General features: G+C 40.9%; 1 protein-coding gene across 3 annotated transcripts in view; it reads right to left on the bottom strand.

The window, feature by feature from the left end:
• LOC117820614 (plakophilin-4-like) overlaps window positions 1-23,142 on the bottom strand; it is a 105,654-nt gene that overhangs the window by 55,397 nt on the left and 27,115 nt on the right. For all 3 annotated transcript variants that reach the window (XM_034694444.1, XM_034694445.1, XM_034694443.1), the window contains one exon: window positions 7,499-7,611. In XM_034694444.1, the coding sequence (XP_034550335.1) occupies window positions 7,499-7,611 (113 nt within the window). The remainder of the gene's footprint in view (window positions 1-7,498; window positions 7,612-23,142) is intronic.

Consider the following 23,142-nt stretch of genomic DNA (forward strand, 5'->3'; position numbering starts at 1 on the left):
ACTGTAACTGAATGCAAGTGCAGCTTATGATCCACAATAAGATGTCATCGCCCAACTCAAAGTTTTTGCTTTCTGCTGGTTTCACTTGTTATTTCATGACCCTCTCTCTGGGGACTGTATATTCCAGCATAGACATATACACAGTCCCCAGATAATGAAGTGAAAGAATAATAGTACAACCACAGAGTGATAAAAGTTTGGGACTATTTTCAGCCATAGCACTGAAGTACTAAAAAAAAAGAGACAGAGAGGACCTTTAGACAGAGTGTGGTGACTGATGATGAATCGCTCTGGATTAAAGGATGAAGGATCATAATAAATGGCAAGCTCAGAGCAGGAGAGCATCAGACTGGGCACCCTGAAGACAATGGCTTAAATACCAAAGAGGTCCCAAATGAATCTTCAGTATTTGCACATTGTGTCTCGCCTTTAATTGCCCGTCTGTGCTCTTGATCACATGTGGAATAATGCAGAGCCTCCCTATCACTTTGAAACATGGCTGATATTTTTGTCGGTGGTTTTCTTGAGTGCTATCTTGTCGTGTCATTGATTCCTGTTTTTATTGCACACACTGTTTTCAGGACCTTTATTCTGTTTGGGCAATTTGAGGTGTCTTTTCAACAAAATATCATGGGTGGGTGCTTCTGGCAGAGAGAAAGCTTCTCTATCAGTCAGCTTGAGTTTTACTGGTGAACCCTAAAGTGCTGGAAGTATCTGGTCCGACCATATGGAGGAGCAGGCTGTGGGAGGAATTTTTTATTCCTGTCATGTTTTCATGGTAGAAAAAAAAGTCTGCTATGGCATCTTAATAGCTGGGTTTGTAGTTGATGGAGCAGGTTAATGAGAGCCCTTCTAAAGTTGTCTTTGGTTATGGTTTGATAGTTGAGCTTCAGCTTTTACATGTTGATATAAACATCTTATTCAACATGCATGAATTCTCATTACAGTTACTCTGTGATATAAGAGGTTGATGGGGGAATCATTCATCTAAACTGTATTTATGTCACCACACAAATCATTTTACCAAACCCTATTACTGAATAGAAGACGAACACTATACACCCGTCAGTCTCCGAGTAAATAAGGTCTGAACTCCAATAGCTTTGCAAATACAGATTCCCAAAAAGAGGATTACAGCAAGTCTTTCTCTAACTACCTAAATGATAGATGTGGAAAAACACCACACCCATCCTCACCATCAGCAGTTACCATTTGGCTGCATTTTGAAGGGCATGTCAGCTGCTAACTGATGTATGTATGGCATAACATTGTACCACTAAAGCATGAACCCTGTACATTGACAAAGAGGAAACTCCTATGTCACATATTCCTTTAGTCGAGGTGTCAATGTCAAGAGTAAAGCAAGGTCGAAGCAGGGAAAAATATGACACAGTTCATGCTGTAGCTCATTTGCTCTTCTTAATTTCACCCTTCAGCTTCTTAGATGATTGAAAGCTTTTCATCCAAGTGCTTCTTTGGATGGAGTACAAATTCAGTCTAATACATTATTTCAGGTTTATTCAGAGTTCCCCAGTAATTTCTCTACTGCTGTGTTCATATATGGAAAAAAAAAATACTGAAAACTGTGTTAACTTTTCTCCCCCACCTTTATTTGACTTTTTCCTGCCAGCTCTTCGGTAAAATTTCTGCATTAAGTAGGAGCTGATGTCAGAATTACGCAGGAAATATTTGGGATAATTCATCACGAGCAAGCAAGCAGGGTGATGACGTTTATGTGTGTATATTGTGGTGTGAACTAGGGATAAACCGGTCATCGACCGGGCTGATTATTGGCGCTGATATTCAGCATTTTGACACATATTGGCATCTGTCTTTTTTTTTAAATCCGACAGCTGATAAGAGATCAATTTAAAACTGGGTTATTTTGTCTCATTTCTCCCTGTGGTTTCTCATCACAGGGGACGAGCTGATCAGCATCCTTTGCGGCCCCTACAACTACTAGTGATTTAAAACTCATACAACCCCACTCAAAAAAAATGAAATATCCCTTTAAAACAAAGAGAAGTGAAAGATTAACATTTCAGTTATATTGACATTTTGGAAAACTTTATTTACTGTAGAAAACTTTAGAGAGCTATTTATTTGTTTAAGTTTTCATTTAACTTTATAAGACATGTTGCTGAGCCTGGGAGCTCCCTGCACTTTGTGTTAGAATTTTAAAACAAAGATGTCTATTGTCTAAGATAAAAAAAACCTTTAACATGTTGCAAATCTGAAAAGCTGTTTAATAAACATATGCTTAAAGGCATTTAAATTAATTTAAGTGTTGCAGTCAAAATTTTGATGACAATATTTTCCCTTTTACTGCAAATAAATATCGGCTCCAAATACCGGTTATCGGCCTCCTTGACTACTAATAATCAGTATTGGTATCGGCCCTGAAAAAATCATATCGGCCTATCTCTAGTGGGAACACAAAAGAGTGACACATAACAGGCTAAATAAAAACATCCAAGGTTGAGAAAGGAGAAGTATTTTCAAGATGTCTGAACAGCCCTCTGTTTGCATGTAGCACTGGTATATAGCAACAACTGTCATAGTGTCTGACTCCGTTGCTTCGTCGGCTGTCATACTGTAAACATATCACTGTAGCTTTTGAAGTCATGATCTGCCTCCTGAGACTCTACTCCCCTGCCCACCACTTCCCTCATCCGACAGGGAAGGCTTCAGACAAGTGCAGAGGCAACTTTGGAAAATTTCTGGGGCAGAGCTCTCGAACATTTCTTGAAATATAAATTGAAAAACTTAAGAGGTTTTTCTTACCCAAACTAAAATGTACCAAAAACGAACCAAGACGTCTTTGTTTGTTTTTCAGCTGAAACTAAAAAGTAATCCTGCAATAGATGCATTTCCCTCCAATGACTGTTTACGGTCCTAAGCATAAAAGAAAATGCAGAAATGACGCATGCCCTCAAAATAGCCAATTAATAATTATATATTATAAATAATAACCAACCCATGTATGTGCCTATTAAAATACTGACTGACAAAAGGGAAGCAATTCACTTTCTTCAAACAATTTTTCCGCATCTACTTATTACGACTGACAGAGGCTGAGCAGGAGACCACGCCGCAGTGTTCCCACCCCTTTTCTTTTAAACACCCACTTTCATCTGGTCATTACTATCAAGTGCCTGATGTTGCAATTGCTGCTATTTTTCCATCTAAGGTGACACTCAATGAGCTTTAAGAAGCACTGCTGTCTGAATTTTAATGAGCACACAAGCAATTAAAAAGAGGAAGTTGGGAAAGTTTTGCTCCACTGAACCATGCCGATGAAGTTGAAGAATGGCGACCATAACGACGACACGCCATGCCTGCTGCATGCCGACCGGCTGCCTGGAAGAAGGCAGTTTAAAGTGATTGTAAAACTGCCGCAGCTGATAAACAATAGACCTAACCCTGACAGGACACTTTATATCCCATCAGCCCCTCTGGCTAGCTGGAGGTTGCATCTTTTAGTAGTTTTTTGCTAGAGGTCAAGTTAAATGACCCCCCCCCCCCCCCCCCGTATTCTTGGAGAAATGAAGGCGGTGGTCGACTGTGGAGGTGTCGTGAAATGTAATGACTCCCATCAGGACCCTTCACTGCGCTTTCACCTCCGCTGTCGTCCAGCTGAGCTATTGAGCTGGAGCAGTGTGACCTCCGTGGTTAAAGCTAATCTCCATTCACACACAAATTTCCAGTGACAGCCACTTTATTTGTTCCTCTCTGGCTTTACAAAAGGTGTGAAAATGGTGTTACATGTTTTCTTTATGCAGAACCTAGCAGGTGGTGGACCAGTGCAAGTCCCCCAGTGGGAAAAGTGGCTGCGTTTACATGTGCTCTTAATAATAGGATTATAACTTTCAGCAGCAACTTTTTTTTCAGATACATTATTAACAAGGGAATCTTGGCAAGTTTCTAACAAACAGGCTGTGTTATTTACCTTATAATTAACTCTTGTTCGAGCTATGTGTCTGAAAGGTCTCTGGACCACTGTTGTGCCAAAGACCCCTGAAAGTACTGGTATCTCTGGGGTAACAGTGAAGCAAGCTGCAAGGAAAGTGCTTGACTACTTAAAGCCGTTTGGGGTTCTATCCAAAGTAATTAAATCCAAACTCAGGCTCCAACAGGAAAGAAAGCAGTATTGATTTTTCTTCTAGAACTGAAAACACATACTATCAAATAAATCAGGACGGAGAGGAGAAACGTGGGGAAAGTAAGTGAATTTGTTCCCTAAAGACAGAGTAAATCATAACCATATACTACAAAATAAAACTTTTTATAAGGTTAAATAATGTTGCCAAACATTTGAATCCTGAAAACTGTGATTATAATTGCTTGCTTACAGTGTGAATGAAACTCAAAGCTTTCGATACAAGGAGTAATATAGAGAAGTTGGTTAGAGAGGGCTTTAAATAGAACATAGAATACACCAAATGATGTCATAAAAATGAAAAACACTAAAGCTTTCTTCATGTTTAAACTTTGTCATTAGCGACAAAGTGTTTCCAAGACAAACACAGGAAATACGTGTGCCACTTTCTCTAAATATGTGTTGTGGTTGACTGTCTGAAATACAGATCTTTCAAAAGAGGAAATGAAAGTAAATAGTGTGGCTGTATGTATTTTCAGGGAGCTGCTGTCCGGACCTTTTTGACAGCACTTGAAGCTCTTCTATAGCTGCAACCCTCACCCTTTCTAAAAACGGAGAAAGGGGAAATGGACGCTCTTACTCTTGAGTATGGCAATCTGCTAGTGGTAGGTGGTTGCTTTTTACAGGGATGCAGGTTGGAGTGCAAGGATGCATTGTATAAGGGTATAGTGCTTATTATTGCAAAGCCAGTAGAGATCACAGAGAACCATTACAGACACTGTTCAGAGAAATGTCATGTATCCAGATATATCTTAATAGGATCATGATCTGTCTGAGAACAAATGCAGACAAAACCTGACATCAATGACACGTAATGCGGCTATTTGCAGATGATGTGCTAATAACCCTTCCATTTATTTAGACATTATTTCATGTAACCCGAATAAGACCGGCATGGTGATATGGGGTTTAGCCTTAGTTAAAAACACTGGCATTTATTACGGTGTAGAGTTTTTGGTCAGAAAAGTTTGTTGAGCAAGGTAGCTCAGCTAAAACAGAAAACAGTTGTAGTACTGCTGCACTGTATCTCTCAAGTCTGGTAGCTAACCAGCCTCTAGAATACAATATATAGGGCATTGAAGTACCAAAAGGCTCTCTCAATCAGAAGACAGGTCAGAACAAAAGGAGTCAGTCACCAGTGCCATGACGTACACTGAAAACACCTTTAGAGATGCTCTGACTAAATTTCTTCCATTCCAATACAGTTCCAATACCTCGACTTAAGTGCCAACCAAGCAGCAACCTCCTGTCTAAAAATATGAGTCCAATGCAGAAGTGCTAAACACTGCAGTTCATCGAGGATCTGCTTGAGGCGGGCTCTGGAAGTACCAGAAACCACATACACACCAATTCATAAAAGCTGATCTTTACAGCAGAAATAAACATGTTTACAGCCTGGTACAAAAGACAAGTGTAGTCTGGATAGCTCATCTCTCGATCGTCATACAATGTAAAGGGGGGGGATTTTTTTCTAACGTGGCAATTTCAAAGATATTGAGATTACGAGTCTTCCAATGAGAGGCACAGCTGACTTGATTGACAGGCGGGAACACTGCAGCTGTTGGCTAGGAGGCTCAAAGCCCGCCTCTTTACGTCACAATCGCTCGACAGCAGCAATATGGTTGCCGACGATGATGCCTCAAAACAGCGCTTCAGAAACAGATGGGTGACGTCACGGATACTACTTTCATATTTTATACAGTCTATGGTGCCAACTGACACTGAGTATCACTTCAATACCAGAAATATATATATATATATATATATAAAATTACAGATCATAAGGGGAAGAACAGTGAGTCCTGCAATTCTTTATGCTTCAAATGTCATCACACTGTCACTTAAGAACTTTTTTGTGTGTCTGTTGTCTTTTTTCACATGATAACTCCCCTTAAAACCTATTGCCAGTACCTAATACCAACAAGAACAACTCCACATATTCTTAAGGCAAGGCATGGTGAGGATTCACAGTTCAATTCAAAGTAACAATAATAATACATTTTATTTATTACGCACTTTACATTCTGAAACAAATCTTAGAATCTCACCATTATATCTTTAACCTACTGAATCTCATGTGTAATCATTCAGATGTATAAAACATTTGACATAACTCTCTGACATGAATGCATAGGCTGTTAAATCATTAGTGAAATACCCCACAATACAGCACAATGCTTCGCCGTCAAAACTGCTGGCCTTTGCTGAAGCAAATAAGCAAAAGCGACAAAGAACCATCTTATTAATAGAGCCTGAATAATCTGACCATGAAGCAATCTCTTAAATGTCACAGTCTATTAACCTCTATTGTAATTTCCCCTGCCACTTAAAGGAATTACATTTTAAACAGCCTAAAAGATGATTCAGATTTCACTTACTTAAAAAGGGCAACTACGACTGAAAACAGTGACACATGAGTGTTAGAATCAGTCACAATATTTCAAACAATCTCACTACGACTGCTTTTGTTCTGTCGTATTTGATTATCAGTCCCAGCTGTTATTGTTAATGCAGCCTGCTTTCCTATAATTGCCTGCTCTTTAAATCGTCCTGCATCTTTGACAAATGACATTGAGGTAAACCATGAAGCCATGAGATAATACAAGACTGGTGTCAGCCCCTCTCCACAGAGCGTCTGTGCCCACTGGGATAATAGTACGTGTGGTATCGAACTGTACAAATGAACCTGACACGTCTGAGCCGGAGCGGACGGGACAGAATGTGTGGTCACTGAGGTGTGATGATCAGGCTGGCTTGTGTCTTAGCTGATGAAGTGGGAATGAGTTTCTAGAACAAACTCAGACGCTCCACTCTCCTCCTACACTGACAGCAGCGCTTCACTGAGCAAACAACACCCAATATCATGCAGTTGCACACACACATAGATATGCTGTCATAGAAAAACATAGGTTTAGTATTTTTCCTACAGATTCATGTTGTATGTTTTCATTTTGAAGGACTCAGGACAACCAGGAAGGTCAAATTCCTGATCATACAAATTATTAACTGTGGTTTCATAGATAAAAATCATGCATTTATATCTATCACAGAACAACAGGACAGGAAGGAAATGTGTCACATTTAATGTCCAATCAGATTTGAGCACACTGGGTTGCTGCAACACTATGCCATAAGGTTACACTATGGAATACGGCCACTGCTGTGAAGGATGAAAAAGCCATGTGTTGGATTGTGGCTCTGAGTATGTTTTTGTGTGTGTGTGTGTGTGTGTGTGTGTGTGTGTGTGTGTGTGTGTGTGTGTGTGTGTGTGTGTGTGTGTGTGTGTGTGTGTGTGTGTGTGTGTGTGTGTGTGTGTGTGTGTGTGCATCTTCTCATTACCTGCTGCTACCAGCGCCTGGCGACTCGGCCCCGAGTCTGCATCTTTCCAGCTGATTGGCCACAATCTGCCTCTCCACTTCCAGCTCCCTGGTTAGCCGCTCAAACTGGAGCTCCTGCACATACAACACCCAGAAAGAGACAGAGGAGAAGAGGGTCAGAGATTTGTTCTCATCAGAATGAGCTTTACATACGACTGCTGACAGAGCGGACAAATGTTAAGTCAATACGAGGGTGGCAGGTTGACAGCTTGCTCCGATAGCGTTGTGCTTAATCATGGTATGCAGGTTAATAATGACACTAAAAAGAAGCTTAAGTTACTGCAAACGGTGATTCTAAATATAAATATTAGCTCACGTGAGGTTAAAACATAGACTGAGTTCATCCCAGTACAAACATAAGTGTACACACATACACACACAGACACATACATCACCAGGCTTTAAGGTACTGCCATTTTTCAACCCACACAGAGAGATAAGCACCACTTCAATGGCTGATATTTAGCCTTGGTGGCATTGTTCCTATGGGAGTCGTTTAGAAATCAGCATTTGACTAATTATCTACCCTGAGCAAGGCTATTACTTGCGCAGCTCTCTGGCTCCAAGCACTGCATCATGCCACTCATAAGATACACACAGGGTCTTTTGTGTGCAAAAATAACTATTGAACAAACATCCACATGGCCATTTACATAACTTTAATACACCTTTCTACTCACCCACACCTCTACCTTGGCTGCATTAAAGAGTCTCAGCACTCTAGCACCAGCACTCCTTGCTAAAAGGCCTCACTCACCATAGCTCCATGTACAGATGACAGGATCCCTCGCATTGCTATCATCAGTTTAACCATGTAATGTCCATTACCATGGTCACTTAAATTCACACACACACATACTGGCTCTAAGCTTCTTTTGTGACCTGACTGAGGAAGTTTAGTCACTCCACGGCACTTAGACCAGCCTACTTTTCACACCTACTCTCCAACGCTCCCTGAGGGCGAGCAGAAATCTGCCTTCACATTGTAGATTTGCTCCACTCTCCCCTCCCCCTAACTGCTGCTTTATACCCTTCACCGCTCTCCTCTCCTCTCCCCTCAGTTGTAGAAATGTGAAGCTTGGCTGCAGTGGGAGGGAGAAGGCAGGAGGGAAAACTGTTCAGTCCTATTTCCTAATATAAATTTCTTCATGTGGCTGGGATACACAAGCAGTGATTTGGGAAAGCCTGATTGTATCTTATGCTGCATGCAGCAAACAAACTGACATAGACCTAGACAGACAGAAAAAGTTTGTACCCAGGCGGTTTGACATGCAACATAAAAGATATAGTATAAATATACAGACAGTGTGGTTTGGTAGAAGCTATACCTTCTCGATGTGGGAGAATTGTTTTGTTCTGAACATACTTCAATAAAAACCTACAGCTCAGCAGCTGTATCCTCCGGTAACATACGCTGCACCATTTTGTTGGGTGGCTTGAATTGGAAATATTGCGTGAGTTTGCACAAATCTTGTTGCTAAACCAATTTTTTATTGAACAATAGCTCAGCCAACGCAGCACTGCTAATCTTTGAGACAAATAAAATGTGTATCCCGCAGCTGCTTTTCAGTAAAGGCGTCCTAGGGAATCCCCGTGGAAAGCTTTTAATATGAAGCCACAGCAGAAAACATAAGAGTTTGCATTAGCAGCAACGAACAGCAAATACAAAAACAGAAAAACAAATCTTTACTCAAAATGACAGATACTGAGTCACAATCTAGAAAACACAAAGCTTCTTCTCTGTCCTCAAAACTATTGACCAGACAATAAAATAAATAAACAAAACAGAACAACTTTTTCCCATCAATGTAATTTCCTATGTTTGTATGCACTCACTACTTATGTGATATTAGGCACATAATTGGTCATTTGAGCTGCCATATGAATCTCCGATTGAAGGTTTACTTCTGGGCCAATCTCCCTATCATTTACCATCAAGCACCGGCACATGTTGAGAGCAAAACTGTATGAAACAATGGTCAGAAGAACAGCTAGCCTGATTGAAACCATACTTTTCAGAGCTCCCCCTGGTGACTGGCTGCAGTACAGGTCTTAAAGCCCACCTCCTCCATTATAACAGATGAAACATGGGTCAAACTAGAAAATAAAAAACACACATCAAATACATTTTCTGAAACATGCTCTCTGTCGTTATAGTTAGTTCTTATCATGCACCTTTTAAAGAAAGTGTTCATTTTTATGAGTAGTTCAGTTTTAGTTAGTTATTTGATTCTAAAAGTTGATTGACAGCTCTGTTGTCAAATAAGGGCTCCTGCAGCATTTATTACCAGATATGCAGAGTACAGGAAGAATGGTGCGAGAACACTAACACAAGAGTCATTCAACTTTGCATAAGCATGAGTGTCTGCTTCAAATTGACATAAAAATGTCCAATGTCAGGGACTATACAGACCTGAGGAATCTGCAATGTTTTATCAGTAAGTCAAATGTATGTGTTGGTTAGCTGAGGGGGTGTGACGTCAGTCCCTTGGCTCCACCAGTGGAATATGACAGCACCAAGAGGCAACCTCCAGTCTAAAAGTATGAGTCTAATGCGGAAGTGCTAAAAACTGCAGTTCATCGAGGATCCGCTTGAGGCTGGCTCCGGAAGTCACATACACATGAATGGGAAAAAGACAATCTTTACAGCAGAAATAAACAAAGCCTGGTACAAAAGACGAGTGTAGTCTAGATAGCTCATTTCTCGATCGGCACACACTGTGAGGGGGGTGAATTATTTTCTAACGTGGCAATTTCGAAGATATTGAGATTACGAGTCTTCCAATGAGAGGCACAGCTGACTGCAGGAACACTGTAGCTGTTGGCTAGGAGGCTCAAACTCCGCCTCTTTATATCATACTGGCTTGACAGAAGCAATATGGCTGCGGCCGCAGCCGATTGGCCTCAAAACAGCTCTTCAGAAACAGATGGGTGACGTCACGGATCCTACGTCCATATTTTACACAGTCTGTGGGTATAACAGACACAACATTTACAGACATGTGACCCTTTAACAGAATAAAAATACATCAGTCTTCACTGGCAATTCAACATGACTGATTAAATACCTTACTGATCTTGTTCCAGTTAAATTTTTTACATTTCTTAATGCTACTTCTACCTACATTAGCAGCGAGAAAGTCAATTGAGTCCTGTGACAAATCTGCCCTGTGCTGTTTTGAGAGAACCAGTGCTTGTGCTGTGTGTCTGCCTGTTCACAACACATGAATGGTCTTGTGATGTGCTCTTTCAGGTGTGTTTCTCTGGTTGGAAATTGGCTCTGGAACAGTGCTAAGAGGCTTGTCTGGATGAAGATATTTTATCTGTTTAAAAAGCTGTTTGAAGATGAAAACTCTGCAGTGTGGCATAGCCTCAGAAGAAGGCATGAGCCATCAATCCTGTGTGACACACAACCCCCTGCTGAGAGATTAAGTCACATGAAAATTGCCATTTTCAACCTTTCATTCCAACCATCCCTGTATCCATGCCTTTTACTTCTCAGACAGATGAAACTGAATTTTCAAAACAGAAAACGCTGAATTTATTTCAGCGCCTCTGTGCAGAATGACTTATTGAATTCAAACACTGCTTTCAGCACACCCTTCCTTCAAGACTAAAAACTGTTCTAATTTATAAATATTTGGATCCGAACTCTTGAACACTCAACCAAATCCTCATAGAAGTGAAAAAAGAGCCTTAAGGCCCAAACGGTACTCCAGGATTGAACCCTTCAAACAACAGGGCAGTGTTAGTTAGAAGAAGTTTCGTAAAGTCAAAAGCTTGAACCATTAATACACCATTTGTACACACACTAGTCATCTGAATGTTGCGTGTATTTACAAGCCCTTGATAAAAGTTGGATATTACAGCGGAAGCAAGGAATGAGAGTCTAGGCTTGGCCTTCAGTGTATAGCAGGGAGAGACACTGAATAATAGTGATAAGAGGGTGACTCACACATGCATGAAGAAAGAGAGAGGCAGTGATGATTCAAACAGCCACTTGATACAATTTTTGGATTTACTCCAGTGTGAGATTCAGCCGACAATGTGTGTGTGTGTGTGTGTGTGTGTGTGTGTGTGTGTGTGTGTGTGTGTGTGTGTGTGTGTGTGTGTGTGTGTGTGTGTGAGTGAGTGAGTGAGTGAGAGAGAGAGAGAGAGAGAGAGAGAGAGAGAGAGAGAGAGAGAGAGGGAACATAAGGTGAAACTGACAAGAATCCATATGGACACACAAAGCTATAGGAAGCAGGAGAGAGAACATTTGAACATGCAAGTATTAAGATACAGTTTAATGCTAGATATTGGAGTTCAGGAGGGCACGACCACTGTCTGATTAAAAATTGGCAAAGTAAGATGGATAGAGGAAGTGTCAAAATGGAAAAACCACAACTTAAATCCAGATTGACTTACATATGCATATCACTCAAACCCACATTAGCACCTGTGCACACACCTGAAAAAACTCACCTGTGTGTAAAGCATATTGATTCAGAGTGTCATGTATGAAAATGTAGCAGATGTTTAGGGAGAAAAAATGAACATATGGTGAGAGCGAGAAAGAGAGAAAGAGAGAGAGCATACTGGGTTGTTTACCGTCTTAACGGAAGACAGAGATTTCCTGCTCCTGCAAATGTCACTATTTTTGGCTCGCCATTTCTGTGCCGTCTTTCTTTTCAGCTCATTATCCGATTGTTTTGTTTGGCAGTGTGTCACCTTCTCAAGTCCAGCAACCTCATCCAAGGCGGCATTTCTCATTATGCAATGCAGCATGAAGGCAGGGAGGAATAAACAGCCATGTCTTTTTTAATACTTCACACAGGGAAAAAGTGGCAGGTCTTCAATGCTGCTGATTAGATGGTCTGTGATCTTGATCAAGCACGGCAAAAACAGACATCTGTTGCAACCATAAGGCACAGAAATTTCTGTCATGACTAATATTCAAAGCGGTTCCGAGCCTATAGCAGGCAGCCATGTTGCCTGTTCTTGTTTTATGGAGGATCATGGAGACAGTCCAAACCTTCATGTTTGGTGCTCCTCCAGGTGGTTTTTGTTGTTGTTGTTATTTTGAGTTTTTTTGCTTGACAAATTGGTTGCAGACATTTTCCTTGTTGTACAATCACCAAATATGCCCTGTTGTTTTTGTATGAGTTTGGAAGTTGTTTTCATGAAGGTGCATGGAAAAGAGTAAAAAAAAAACTGGGACTTAATCGGCAATAAGTGATGAAGTGTCAATTTGTAGATCACAGAAAATGAACTAGCAACTATTTTGATCACCTATTAACAGTGGTGGACAAAGTATACAGCTTCATTACTTAAGTCAAAGTGTAGATACTCCAGGTGAAATATTACTCCAATACAAGTGAATGTTGCTGTCAGATTATTACTTGAGTTAAAGTACTGAAGTACTTGTTTTAAAAATACTGAAGTATTCAAATTACTTTTTAAAATATCTCAAAACTTTGCATTTTCACAAAGCATCATGGCAGTCAAGATTACATAGGAGTTCATTTAGTTACATTATGTTTATTTAGAAAACATTACTTGAAATCTCTAAAAACTAAACCATGGAATAAAAACAGAAACTAAGTTACTCCAAGCACAGACAACTTAGTTTGAAATGTTCATCTGGAATGAAACAAAGGTTACGTAGCTCAACACGCTTTCTCAGGTTGGACAGTGAATGTTTGTTTGTTTGAGCAGAGTGGGAAACAGGGAGAACATTTCAAACGATACGTATCATTCTTCATTTAAAAAAAACCTCTAACACGGGCTGAAGATATGACCATGGGTGCTCAGGTGGAGAATTATAGCCATCATCACCACCTCTAAATGAACTGACTGATCTGAGTGAATTTTGCTCTGTGTTTGCTCCACATTCAACCGTGGAGACGCACGATATACAGGTACGGCTAAACCACTGAGACAAACAGAACTAGACAAACACATTTTACTGTCTTAGGGATCAGATTTCAGAAAGAGAAGGAAATTCATGAGCTGACTTCAAAGATAAAGTAGTGAGTAACTAGAGCATTGATAGAAATGTAGTGGAGTAAAAAGTACAATAATTGTCTTCTGAATGTAGTGGAGTAAAAGTAATAAGTATCCCCAAAAAAGAATACTCAAGTAAAGTACAGATACTCTGCTTCTGTTTGTTGAGTGTATTTCCTATAAAAAGGACACATGAAAAGGCATAAAGAGAGACTGTAATGACATTTATAAACAAAACAATGAATCATTGATCAAGAAAATAATCAATGCTGTATGAGTCACTGTTGACATCATCACACATGTTAATACTGTCCCTGGACTTAACATCATTACCCAGAGTTGAATTGCAGAGGAGTGATACATCTTGCATTCTCTCTATCTTTGCTGAGAGCGGCACATGAGACACAGCAACCAAGAAGCAACAAGTAAACAAAACTGAGTATCATAGCGGCAACCAATGCATCACCATCACGTTATAAAGTTTAAAAAGTCCAGAAGCATTTGACTTAATGCAGCAAAGAAAAGAGCTGAACTTGCTTTTAATGAGTGTGTCAGTATATGCGAGTGTTTGAGGAGAAGGCCTGCCTGGTGACATTCAGCTTAACGATCCAAAGTTAAAGCCACGCAGTGTGAGTTTAACATTTTCAGTCCCTCACCTTAAAATATTTACCTTATAACCCTTCATCTCTTCCTCTTCTACTCTTGCTATTAAACAGTGGAGCAAACCTTTACCACGCTACACATTAAAACTAAATCATTTTTTTATAGGTGCTCCCAAATTCAGAATCTTGCAAAAATGTAGGAGCACTCAGTGAAAATGAAGGAGCACAACGATTACATTTCACAAGAACATTTCTTCCATTAAAAAACAGCATCACCATTAGCACTCTATGGGTTTGGTCAAGCTCTTGGGCTTAAAATGTGTAGGTTTCATGACAACCGCAGCGTCATCTGCAATCTTTATCTAGCATGTTTTACAGTGATCGCAGTGCATTGTGCCAATTTGATAGCACAGCGATTCAAAGTCTTTCAGTCACTCTCTCAGAAAACTGAGTCGTCTTTGCTGCTGGCACATCCACATTCACCACATTACCATCGCCATCACCAACTTAAGTAGTTACATTTTCTGTTGGCCTACAAAAGAAACCCTCATTATTCTCTTAAGTTAACTTTCTGTTACATGACAATGAAGTGCAGTCAAAGGGAATGATTGAAGGCAAGCCGACCAATCTAAAGTCAGCACTGAAAGTTAAGCCAAGGTGAGGTTTGATTGGATTGAATGGAACAGTGGTTGATAAGTAATGCCTATTAAGAGGCAAACGTCACTCTTGATTGATGTCATAATACTATGCTTCTTATAGCAGGCATTATTTATTTCCCACACATCACCATATTGGTAAAGTGTATTAATGTTTTAAGAGAAATAAAAGAAAAAAATTGCAGCCTAACAATTATTTGCACTCAAACAAATGCTTCCAAATGTATTTTGAGGTTGCACAGATTACATTTTGGGAGCATATGCGATCAAAATATTCACAATTTCAAGTCCTGGTAAGACAGCATCATTCTCTTTTCTGCTCGACAGCACAATACCTCCACTCAAACACTGATATTATTTGTATTCGTATGCGAGTGTATATGACCAATTACACATAGCATTGTTATAAAGGCATTTCAGAGTCATACTCAGCCTTTTCTGTAATCTTGTTAATGTTACAAAAATTAGGTGACTGCCTCAGCAACCTTTAAATGTCATATCCTGCCTCCTGAGACCAACCTCCTCCAGTCCCACTGGGAACACTTAACACTGTGGGGGACATTAGAATAACAACTTTGGAAAGTTTCAGGGGCAGGCTGACTTGAAATATCTAGAAACTTCCAGGAGTGCATACAGGCAAAGGGCTTACTCTATCAGGTAGATATGATGACTACCATGCTTTTTTGCCTTTATATCCTCAAGCTCTCTTTAGAAAAAAAAAACACATTTTTAAATTCTTTTATCCTCACATATTTCAACTGGCTTATTAAACTCCTTATTTATGCATGACTTATTAAGATTATTATGGAAAAAATGGATCCAATATATTCACAAGTTGAATTTGATAGGGAAGGGCTTTGAGCCAAAACGAGTCCTGGTCTAATGAAACAGAAACAAGGATCACACTCATAAGTGGGCCTCACATTAGCCATGGAGAGAGCGTACTCACTGCTCTGTGTAATTCATTGCATTGGCCCCTACACAAAATGGGACACATCCATTCAGCATAACGATCCAAGTCAGACTTAGCGCAGCAGTAATGACCATTAAACAAGCCCTATGCTTATTTAACGGGTGTGAGCCCAGCCTTGGTTGGTACCAGAGGAGGACAGAGACAATGGGTGGCCGGCTTTCCTATACCAACAAGGCCTCTAACGCTTTTATTTGCTCATTACCGTGAGCCTGTTGGGCCTGATCTGCCTGTAGTCCATGAGCTGATTCAGATCCTGTCCCCTTGTGTCCTCAGATAGGCCCTAAAGAAACAGATGACACATGGCGGAAAACCACGCTACCAATATACAGTGTCCCCCTGTCATCTTTATGGACGCTGACTCTACAGGACCCATCTGCAGTGCCTGGAGTAGCTTCTGCCTGCTGCTACTTCAGCACATAGACAGTGGCTCAGCATAGATAAGAGAGGATTATGCGCACACAAACCCCAAATGCTATACAGCTACATACACTGACCAACACACATTGTAAACTGACTACTGCAAACCTGTGTTAGCTTATATAAATCACACAGTATGCTATAGAAAGTATTCATATGGACTTATACCCATTGAATCCAATTGAAAACACTTTCAATTTTAACCAACTACTCAGACAGTTATGTTTCTTAATTTGCAGTATAAAAATTCAGCAGCAGAAATTCTCTGAAACAAGATGCTGCTGACTTTGTAGTAAACACAGAGCTGTCAATCAAGCCGCTCTCTTAAAACAAGAAAAGATTAACTGTCTATGAAGTGACGAAAAGTCTCTCCCTGCTGAGGGAATTTCAAACATTCTTCACACAATAATTGATCTACCAGCTCACTAATGAATTGTTCATTTTTTTCTCCCAAAAAAATTATATCAATTGGACGACTGAAGAAAACAGCAACAAGTGTCAGCAGATCCTGCAGCCTGTATCGTAGCAGGGGAGGTTTTAGGCAGATGGTTGTCAGTTCAGAGGGAGTTGAATACATTGTTGTACACATTTTAATGCATGTGTTATACATTTATGGGCAGGTTAAGGTGCATTTGGTTCAAGATTGGTTAGTCTAAAGTCTAAATAAAATCTCAAGGGAATTGCCAGAACTCCGTGGGTTCTCTCTGGGGACTCTGGCTTCCTCCCACAGTCCAAAAACATGCTAACCAGGTTGATTGATCACTCTAAATTGCCTGTAGGTGTGAGTGTGTCTGTGTCTGTCTCTCTGTGTTAGCCCTGTGATAGGCTGGCGACCTGTCCAGGGTGTACCCTGCCTTCCACCCGAAGCCAGCTGGGATAGGCTCCAGCCCCCCATGACCCCTAATGGGATAAGCGGTCAAGATAATGGATGGATGAATTGCCAGAACTCTTCAAAAGTTTTTCAATAAAAGTTCCAGTGCCATATATCCAACTCAAAAGTTGGTTAGTCAACTAAAGTTTTACCAAAAAGTATCAAATGGTCGATACCTCAATGTAAACTGCTCCACTTGTTTACTGCTAAGTGTGCTGACAGAGTAATAACTGCATTGTCTTAACTAGTGACAGACATACCAAGATTTGTGACACCATCCTTCTAACTCACAGTTTCAACATGAATGCATATTTAAATCATGTGAGATTCAACATGGATACAACTTGGAACCAAGCAGGTGCATCATCTCACCTCCTGTATGTAAAACAGGGACCCTACAACTGTCATACATGCCACCTATACAGCATGATGAATAATGATAACGTGATGCAGTGCTAGTGATGTGTGAAATTGTGTTTGAATATTCTTGGTGACAGCAGCCTCCTGTCTATGTCAGAGTTATAATTGTGAGGTATAAATCATATTAATCTATGCCCAAGACGTGGAGGCGAGAGCCCAAACTCTGCTATTAATTAAGTCTTTAGATCTTATCCTTAACTATTCTCAGTGCAGCCACTGAGTCTTTAAGTCTGCTTAGATTGTGCTGATTTGGGCTGAGGCCTGGAATGAAAGGGCTCCATGTTCATTTTGGAAGTTCAGATTCATTTTGCGTAAGTAGTGCAGATGGTAGATTTCCTCATAACCAAAGATTAGAATCTAACAGAAATATGTTCGTTCATTAAGTGGCAATGAGGCTTGACAGGCCTGCATCCTCACTGCAGTGTGGCAGACTCCAGCCGACGAGAGCATGACAATGCTGCACAGTGGGAGTATGACAGCAGAGGTTAAAGGATTTCTGCAGCAGCAGGGACAGAAAAGCAGGCCTGAGGTGTGAGAGAAGAGAAACAGTCCTCTGAACAACTGTGTGACCAGACCTGGAGGAACCACGCGGTGCAATTACTCAGAAAAGCTGCCACAAAGTCACCTTGTTAAAATACTAGGGTTTGAGGAAACTGGCTGCAGAATTATAATAACCACAATGAAAAGAAATGCATATAAAAATACAGTGAAGTGGCCTGCTGATGTAAGAGAGCGTACAGCTGCAGGCACAGCTATAGGTGAATCAGAGGGAGGAAATTGCTTTAGCACCCACTGCTGCACTGTAGCTTTTATACTGTTAAGGATGATAATGTGACCAGAAGCCTCATACGGAAATATGAAACACCATTCATGCTCAGACAATGGGAAAAATTCACAGAAGATTATTATTTGTTCAAGGATTTCTGATGCATCATCACAAGCATTATAGCAGGATACTTGCAGAGCACCTAAAAATACTCTTTTTATCCTCATCAAACTAATAAACTGCTTCAACAAACACTACAATTGATGACTGGGAGACACTGACTTGCTGTCTATTTAAAGCTGTAGTTATAACATTGTTCTCTCGTCATCACCACTCTGAAAAATACTATTTTTATTAGCAGCATTTTAGATGAAAACACACTGCCGACACAAATGAGTAAGACCTCTGAGAACATTGTTTGATATATTGGAGCATTGCACAGAAGTTACAATTTGGCTCGATAATTAAAATGTTGTTAAGGAAATTGTCATTTGTGTGGTGAACGCTATTAAAGGAGCTGTCATCTGCATTGGCAAGTGCAGCAGCCATTAGTTGCCACACAAGAGATTGACGACAAAAGAATGACTGTCAATAACAAAGACGGAGAGGATTGACTTTAGAGTGGGAGAGAAATCCTGTCAGTGCTCATAGATGGATCCAACATTTCAAAATGTGTTTCGAGGATTTCGTCACTGATGGTTCATTTTGTTGTGAATATTTGCCCGCTTCTATTTTTTTCATGCTCTGATAAAGCTTTGGCTCATTTACAAGCACCTTTAAGTGGAGTATTTTTGTAGCTTTTATCTTGGTGGGCTGTAACTGGCTCAGGTTATTTGGGCAGACATAAGGAACATGTTGGAAATTGGCTTATTTCTGAGCAAGTGGTGGAGTAAATTCCTTTGCATTTCTGCCTCATTAGCATGCACAGCGAGCCACACATAATTACACTTTAAAAGCACAATTTATGCGCCATAAGTAGTTCAAGTGGAATCAGGATGATGTGCAATCATTTGAAATTATATCAAACTTACTTTTTTGAGTAGCAATAGGCATAAACCAAGTGGCAACTGCCCGTGTTGAAAAATGAAGCACTGCAGAAGTGCTAAACTGCAGTTCCACGAGTGTCCACTTGAGGCCTACTGCAAAAGCAAGGGATCCCCATTAGGATTGTTAAAATGCACAAATGAGTAGCAGAAAGAAACATGCTTATGGCTTGGATCACAAAATGTTTTTGTCAATGTAGCTCATGACTGGCTGCACGGTGGTGCAGTGGGTAGCGCTGTTGCCTCACAGCTAGAAGGTTCCTGGTTCAAATCCCCGGCCGGGCGGGTGCCTTTCTGTGTGGTGTTTGCATGTTCTCCCCGTGCATGCGTGGGTTCTCTCCGGGTTCTCCGGCTTCCTCCCACAATCCAAAAACATGCTCAGGTTGATTGATCACTCTAAATTGCCCGTAGGTGTGAGTGTGTGCATGAATGGTTGTCTGTCTCTCTGTGTTAGCCCTGTGATAGGTTGGCGACCTGTCCAAGGTGTACCCTGCCTTCCGCCCGAAGCCAGCTGGGATAGGCTCCAGCCCCCCGTGACCCCAAACGGGATAAGTGGCCAAGATAATGGATGGATGGATGGATAGCTCATGACTTTACTTGTACCTACTTTATGGAGGGGATTAGGTCGAGTGAGCATTTCAAATATGGCCACTGGGCTTCAAATCACCTCTTCAAAAAGCAGTGACGTCACAGAGACTACAACCATGTGTTGTCAGTCTACGTAACACTATTTGTAACACAATCTTAGCTTCACATGTGTGTGATATCTGATCATCAATGTGCCACATATCTGTTTGATACTGTAAGAACAGGGTTCCTAGAGGCTGTGCACTTTCCAAACAGCATTTTCTCATCATCTATACTTGTAACTAAGGCTGTCAATTGATTAAAATATTTAATCGCAATTAATCGTATGATGTCCATAGTTAACTGGCGATTAGTCTCAAATTGATCGCACATTTTTTTATCTGTTCTAAACGAACCTTAAAAGGGATAATTTTCAAGTTTTTAATACTCTTATCAACATGGGAGTGGACAAATATGCTTTCTTTATGCAAATGCATGTTTATTATTATTGCAGCAATCCAAAACAATGAAAAATACTGTCCAAAAAAATTGCCACACAACATCAAAGGTACTGCATGCTCAAAAAATATGCTGAAAGGGGATTTTGACCTGAATGTAACAAAACTTAGTAATACTACTGTAAGATGAGATTTATTCTGGTCTAAGTATTTGTATAATTGAGTTCTTTAATGAAGTTCAAAATACTTCTATTTCATATATTGCACCGCCTCTTTAAGGTTGCTGCGGGTGATATGGTTTTGAGTTGAAGTGAAGGTGTCACATGAGTGCGATGTGCTGTTGTCCTATGTTGAGGAAGAGTCATTAAAGGCATCACGACGCACAGCAGAAGTTGTCCCGTGCTCTTTCTTCCCCACAGCCCTTAAGTATAATTAATTAAGTTTCTAGTTAACGCTGTTGAAGATTAACAGTTCCAAAGAGATTAAACAAGTTACGGCGTTACACTACCACCATGTAATATCCACCTAACTAATCCTGTTTTTAAGCAGCTCAACACAAAGTGATTGAGCTCAGGCATCACAACAACAGACGCATTGTCCACGCGTCTCCGTCACATCGACAGTAAATGCAGATCACTTTGGTCTTGTCCAGAGAACCATCTGGCAGTGCTTTAAAGATGAACTTGCCATTCAAAACACCCTCTTTATTCATTTCTTCTTGTCATCTGAAATGTTATGTTACTGCTGTATCCATTCCTGATTTCCCAAACTAAGGGGCGGGCCGAGGATCATACACAGAATGTGCGTGCATTATTCGCGCGTCAAATAAATTAGTGGCGTTAAGGAGAATTTGAATTAACGCGTTACTATCACGTCAATTTCGACTGCCCTACTTGTAACACATTTGTAAAAGTCTGGATGTAAAAACAGGATACACTGTGGCAACTTACAGATGTCCTTCCCTACTTCTACAATAAACTCCTCTTCCTCCTGCACTAGAAGTGTTGATCAAAGTTTTGCAGTCGACCTCCTGTTGTTTTGTTCTGCCACAATCTGTTGAACCTCAACTGAAGCTCTTATGTGATGCTGTTGGTGATAATGCTTTGGCAGAGAGGCAGTAATTGAGAGTAATTCAAAAAGGCAATCTGTACCGCCTCGATTGGAACAGAAAAAAAGTTAAAATGCTGCAGAGGTGCAATCACACTGCCTGTGCTATTCACGTAGATGTGAGAACATACAATTCCACTGAGAGATCAATGGCAGTGTGTCAGACTAAAAGAACATTGCTCCAGGCTAAAATGAGGTGAGTAAGCAATCTAGGGACTGTCAATCTGGAGGTCGGTGTAGTGAACAAAGACTGCAGTGACTGGTGCGATTACTCCAAGATCAGTCCTTGTCTCTGTTTAGGCAGAGGAAGGATACAGGGACATAAACCTGATTGGTAATTCACTCAGTCAACTTCCTAAACTTCCTCAGTGGAAATATGGTTTTCCAAGGACAGCCCAGCAGAGTATACTGAACTTCTTCTTCTCCTGATCCTAAACGATCGGCTCCTCTGTGGGCGCTATTGACAGTGGCAATGATTATAGTAACACTGATGATGATGACAGTGATGGTGATAGGTATTAACAGGGCTAGTTGCAGCAGGATCTCCCAGGGCTGTGTTCAAAACGACAGCACTGTGCCAGGCCAGAAATTAACACAAACGCACACGCATTTCACACACACACACAAATCCTTTGACATCATGTCACATTGGGAGCAGATTATCTCCTCCTTTTTTCTGTCTTTTCTGTTTTCCACAGCGTTGACAGCCCCCTGCCACAGCACTTTAGAGAACCATTCACAGGTGACAGCCTCTCTGACTCTGCCTCTCTCCATCATGCTCTCCCTCTCACTTTTTGTCCTTTTCTTCTTTAGTCCCCACCCTCAAGAGGGGGGCAGCCTCCCCACCCCACTGCATGTGAGCGTTTTGTCTTTCTGCTGTACATCTCAGCTCTCTCCTTCACCTGTATCCCTCCCTCCTGAATACGTCTCCCCCTCTCGTGCTTGTTCTGTTCCCCCATGGGGTAATTGCTCGGAGCCGAGCTTCCATTTTTATGACTATAATCGAGGCCAGAATGCTTATGCCTCCAAATTTCTCCTTGCCTGTGTCACACAGCAGCAGCAGCAGCAGCGGTGGTAGGGAGGGGAGTGCAGATAAGACCCTGAGGAGTGGAGAAAATCACCAGTCGATTGTAATTAGAGTCCTTATTTCGCCCATGGAGGTGGAATAGACACTATCGCCTGTAGAGAGGATTCAACCTTCCTGCTGTGCTGCCAGCTTGGAAATTCATAATGGTGATACAGCTGCCATGAAGCTTTGACCTGACCCCGACTGTTAACTCCTTAAGCTGGGTCAAAAAGACAAAAAAAGACTTTGGCTTCATTATAACATGAGAGAGGCTTGCATTGGTATCTCAAGTGGGTAATATTTTAGCAAGCTCATCAAGCCTTTAAGAGTGAACTGGAGTTGTAGCACTTAAAGCAAGGTCAGATCATGGGCTCAGCACAGAAGGCTAGAGTCTGTCTGTGTCTGATTTGGATGAAAACCAGGTCACAGAGTGTAACTCCAGTTTGTCAGTGAGAACCAGGAGGCAGACAGACTTTTCATGTGTAATAGACCCTCATGCGAAGTGGGAAATTTTCCACTGTGGAGTTTTCTGGGAGGCTGTGAGTTGAAACAGTGCAGTGTTCCTGTAAGGCCAGCAGTGTGGCACATAAAGGCATGTTCAGGCACAGAAAATAAACAGCATTACTCTGAGGGTAAAGCCTCATAATGGAGGGGGACGAGTAGCGCACCAGCTCA

The sequence above is a fragment of the Notolabrus celidotus genome, chromosome 10 (genome assembly GCF_009762535.1).
Source record: "Notolabrus celidotus isolate fNotCel1 chromosome 10, fNotCel1.pri, whole genome shotgun sequence".
Classification (NCBI taxonomy): Eukaryota; Metazoa; Chordata; class Actinopteri; order Labriformes; family Labridae; genus Notolabrus; species Notolabrus celidotus.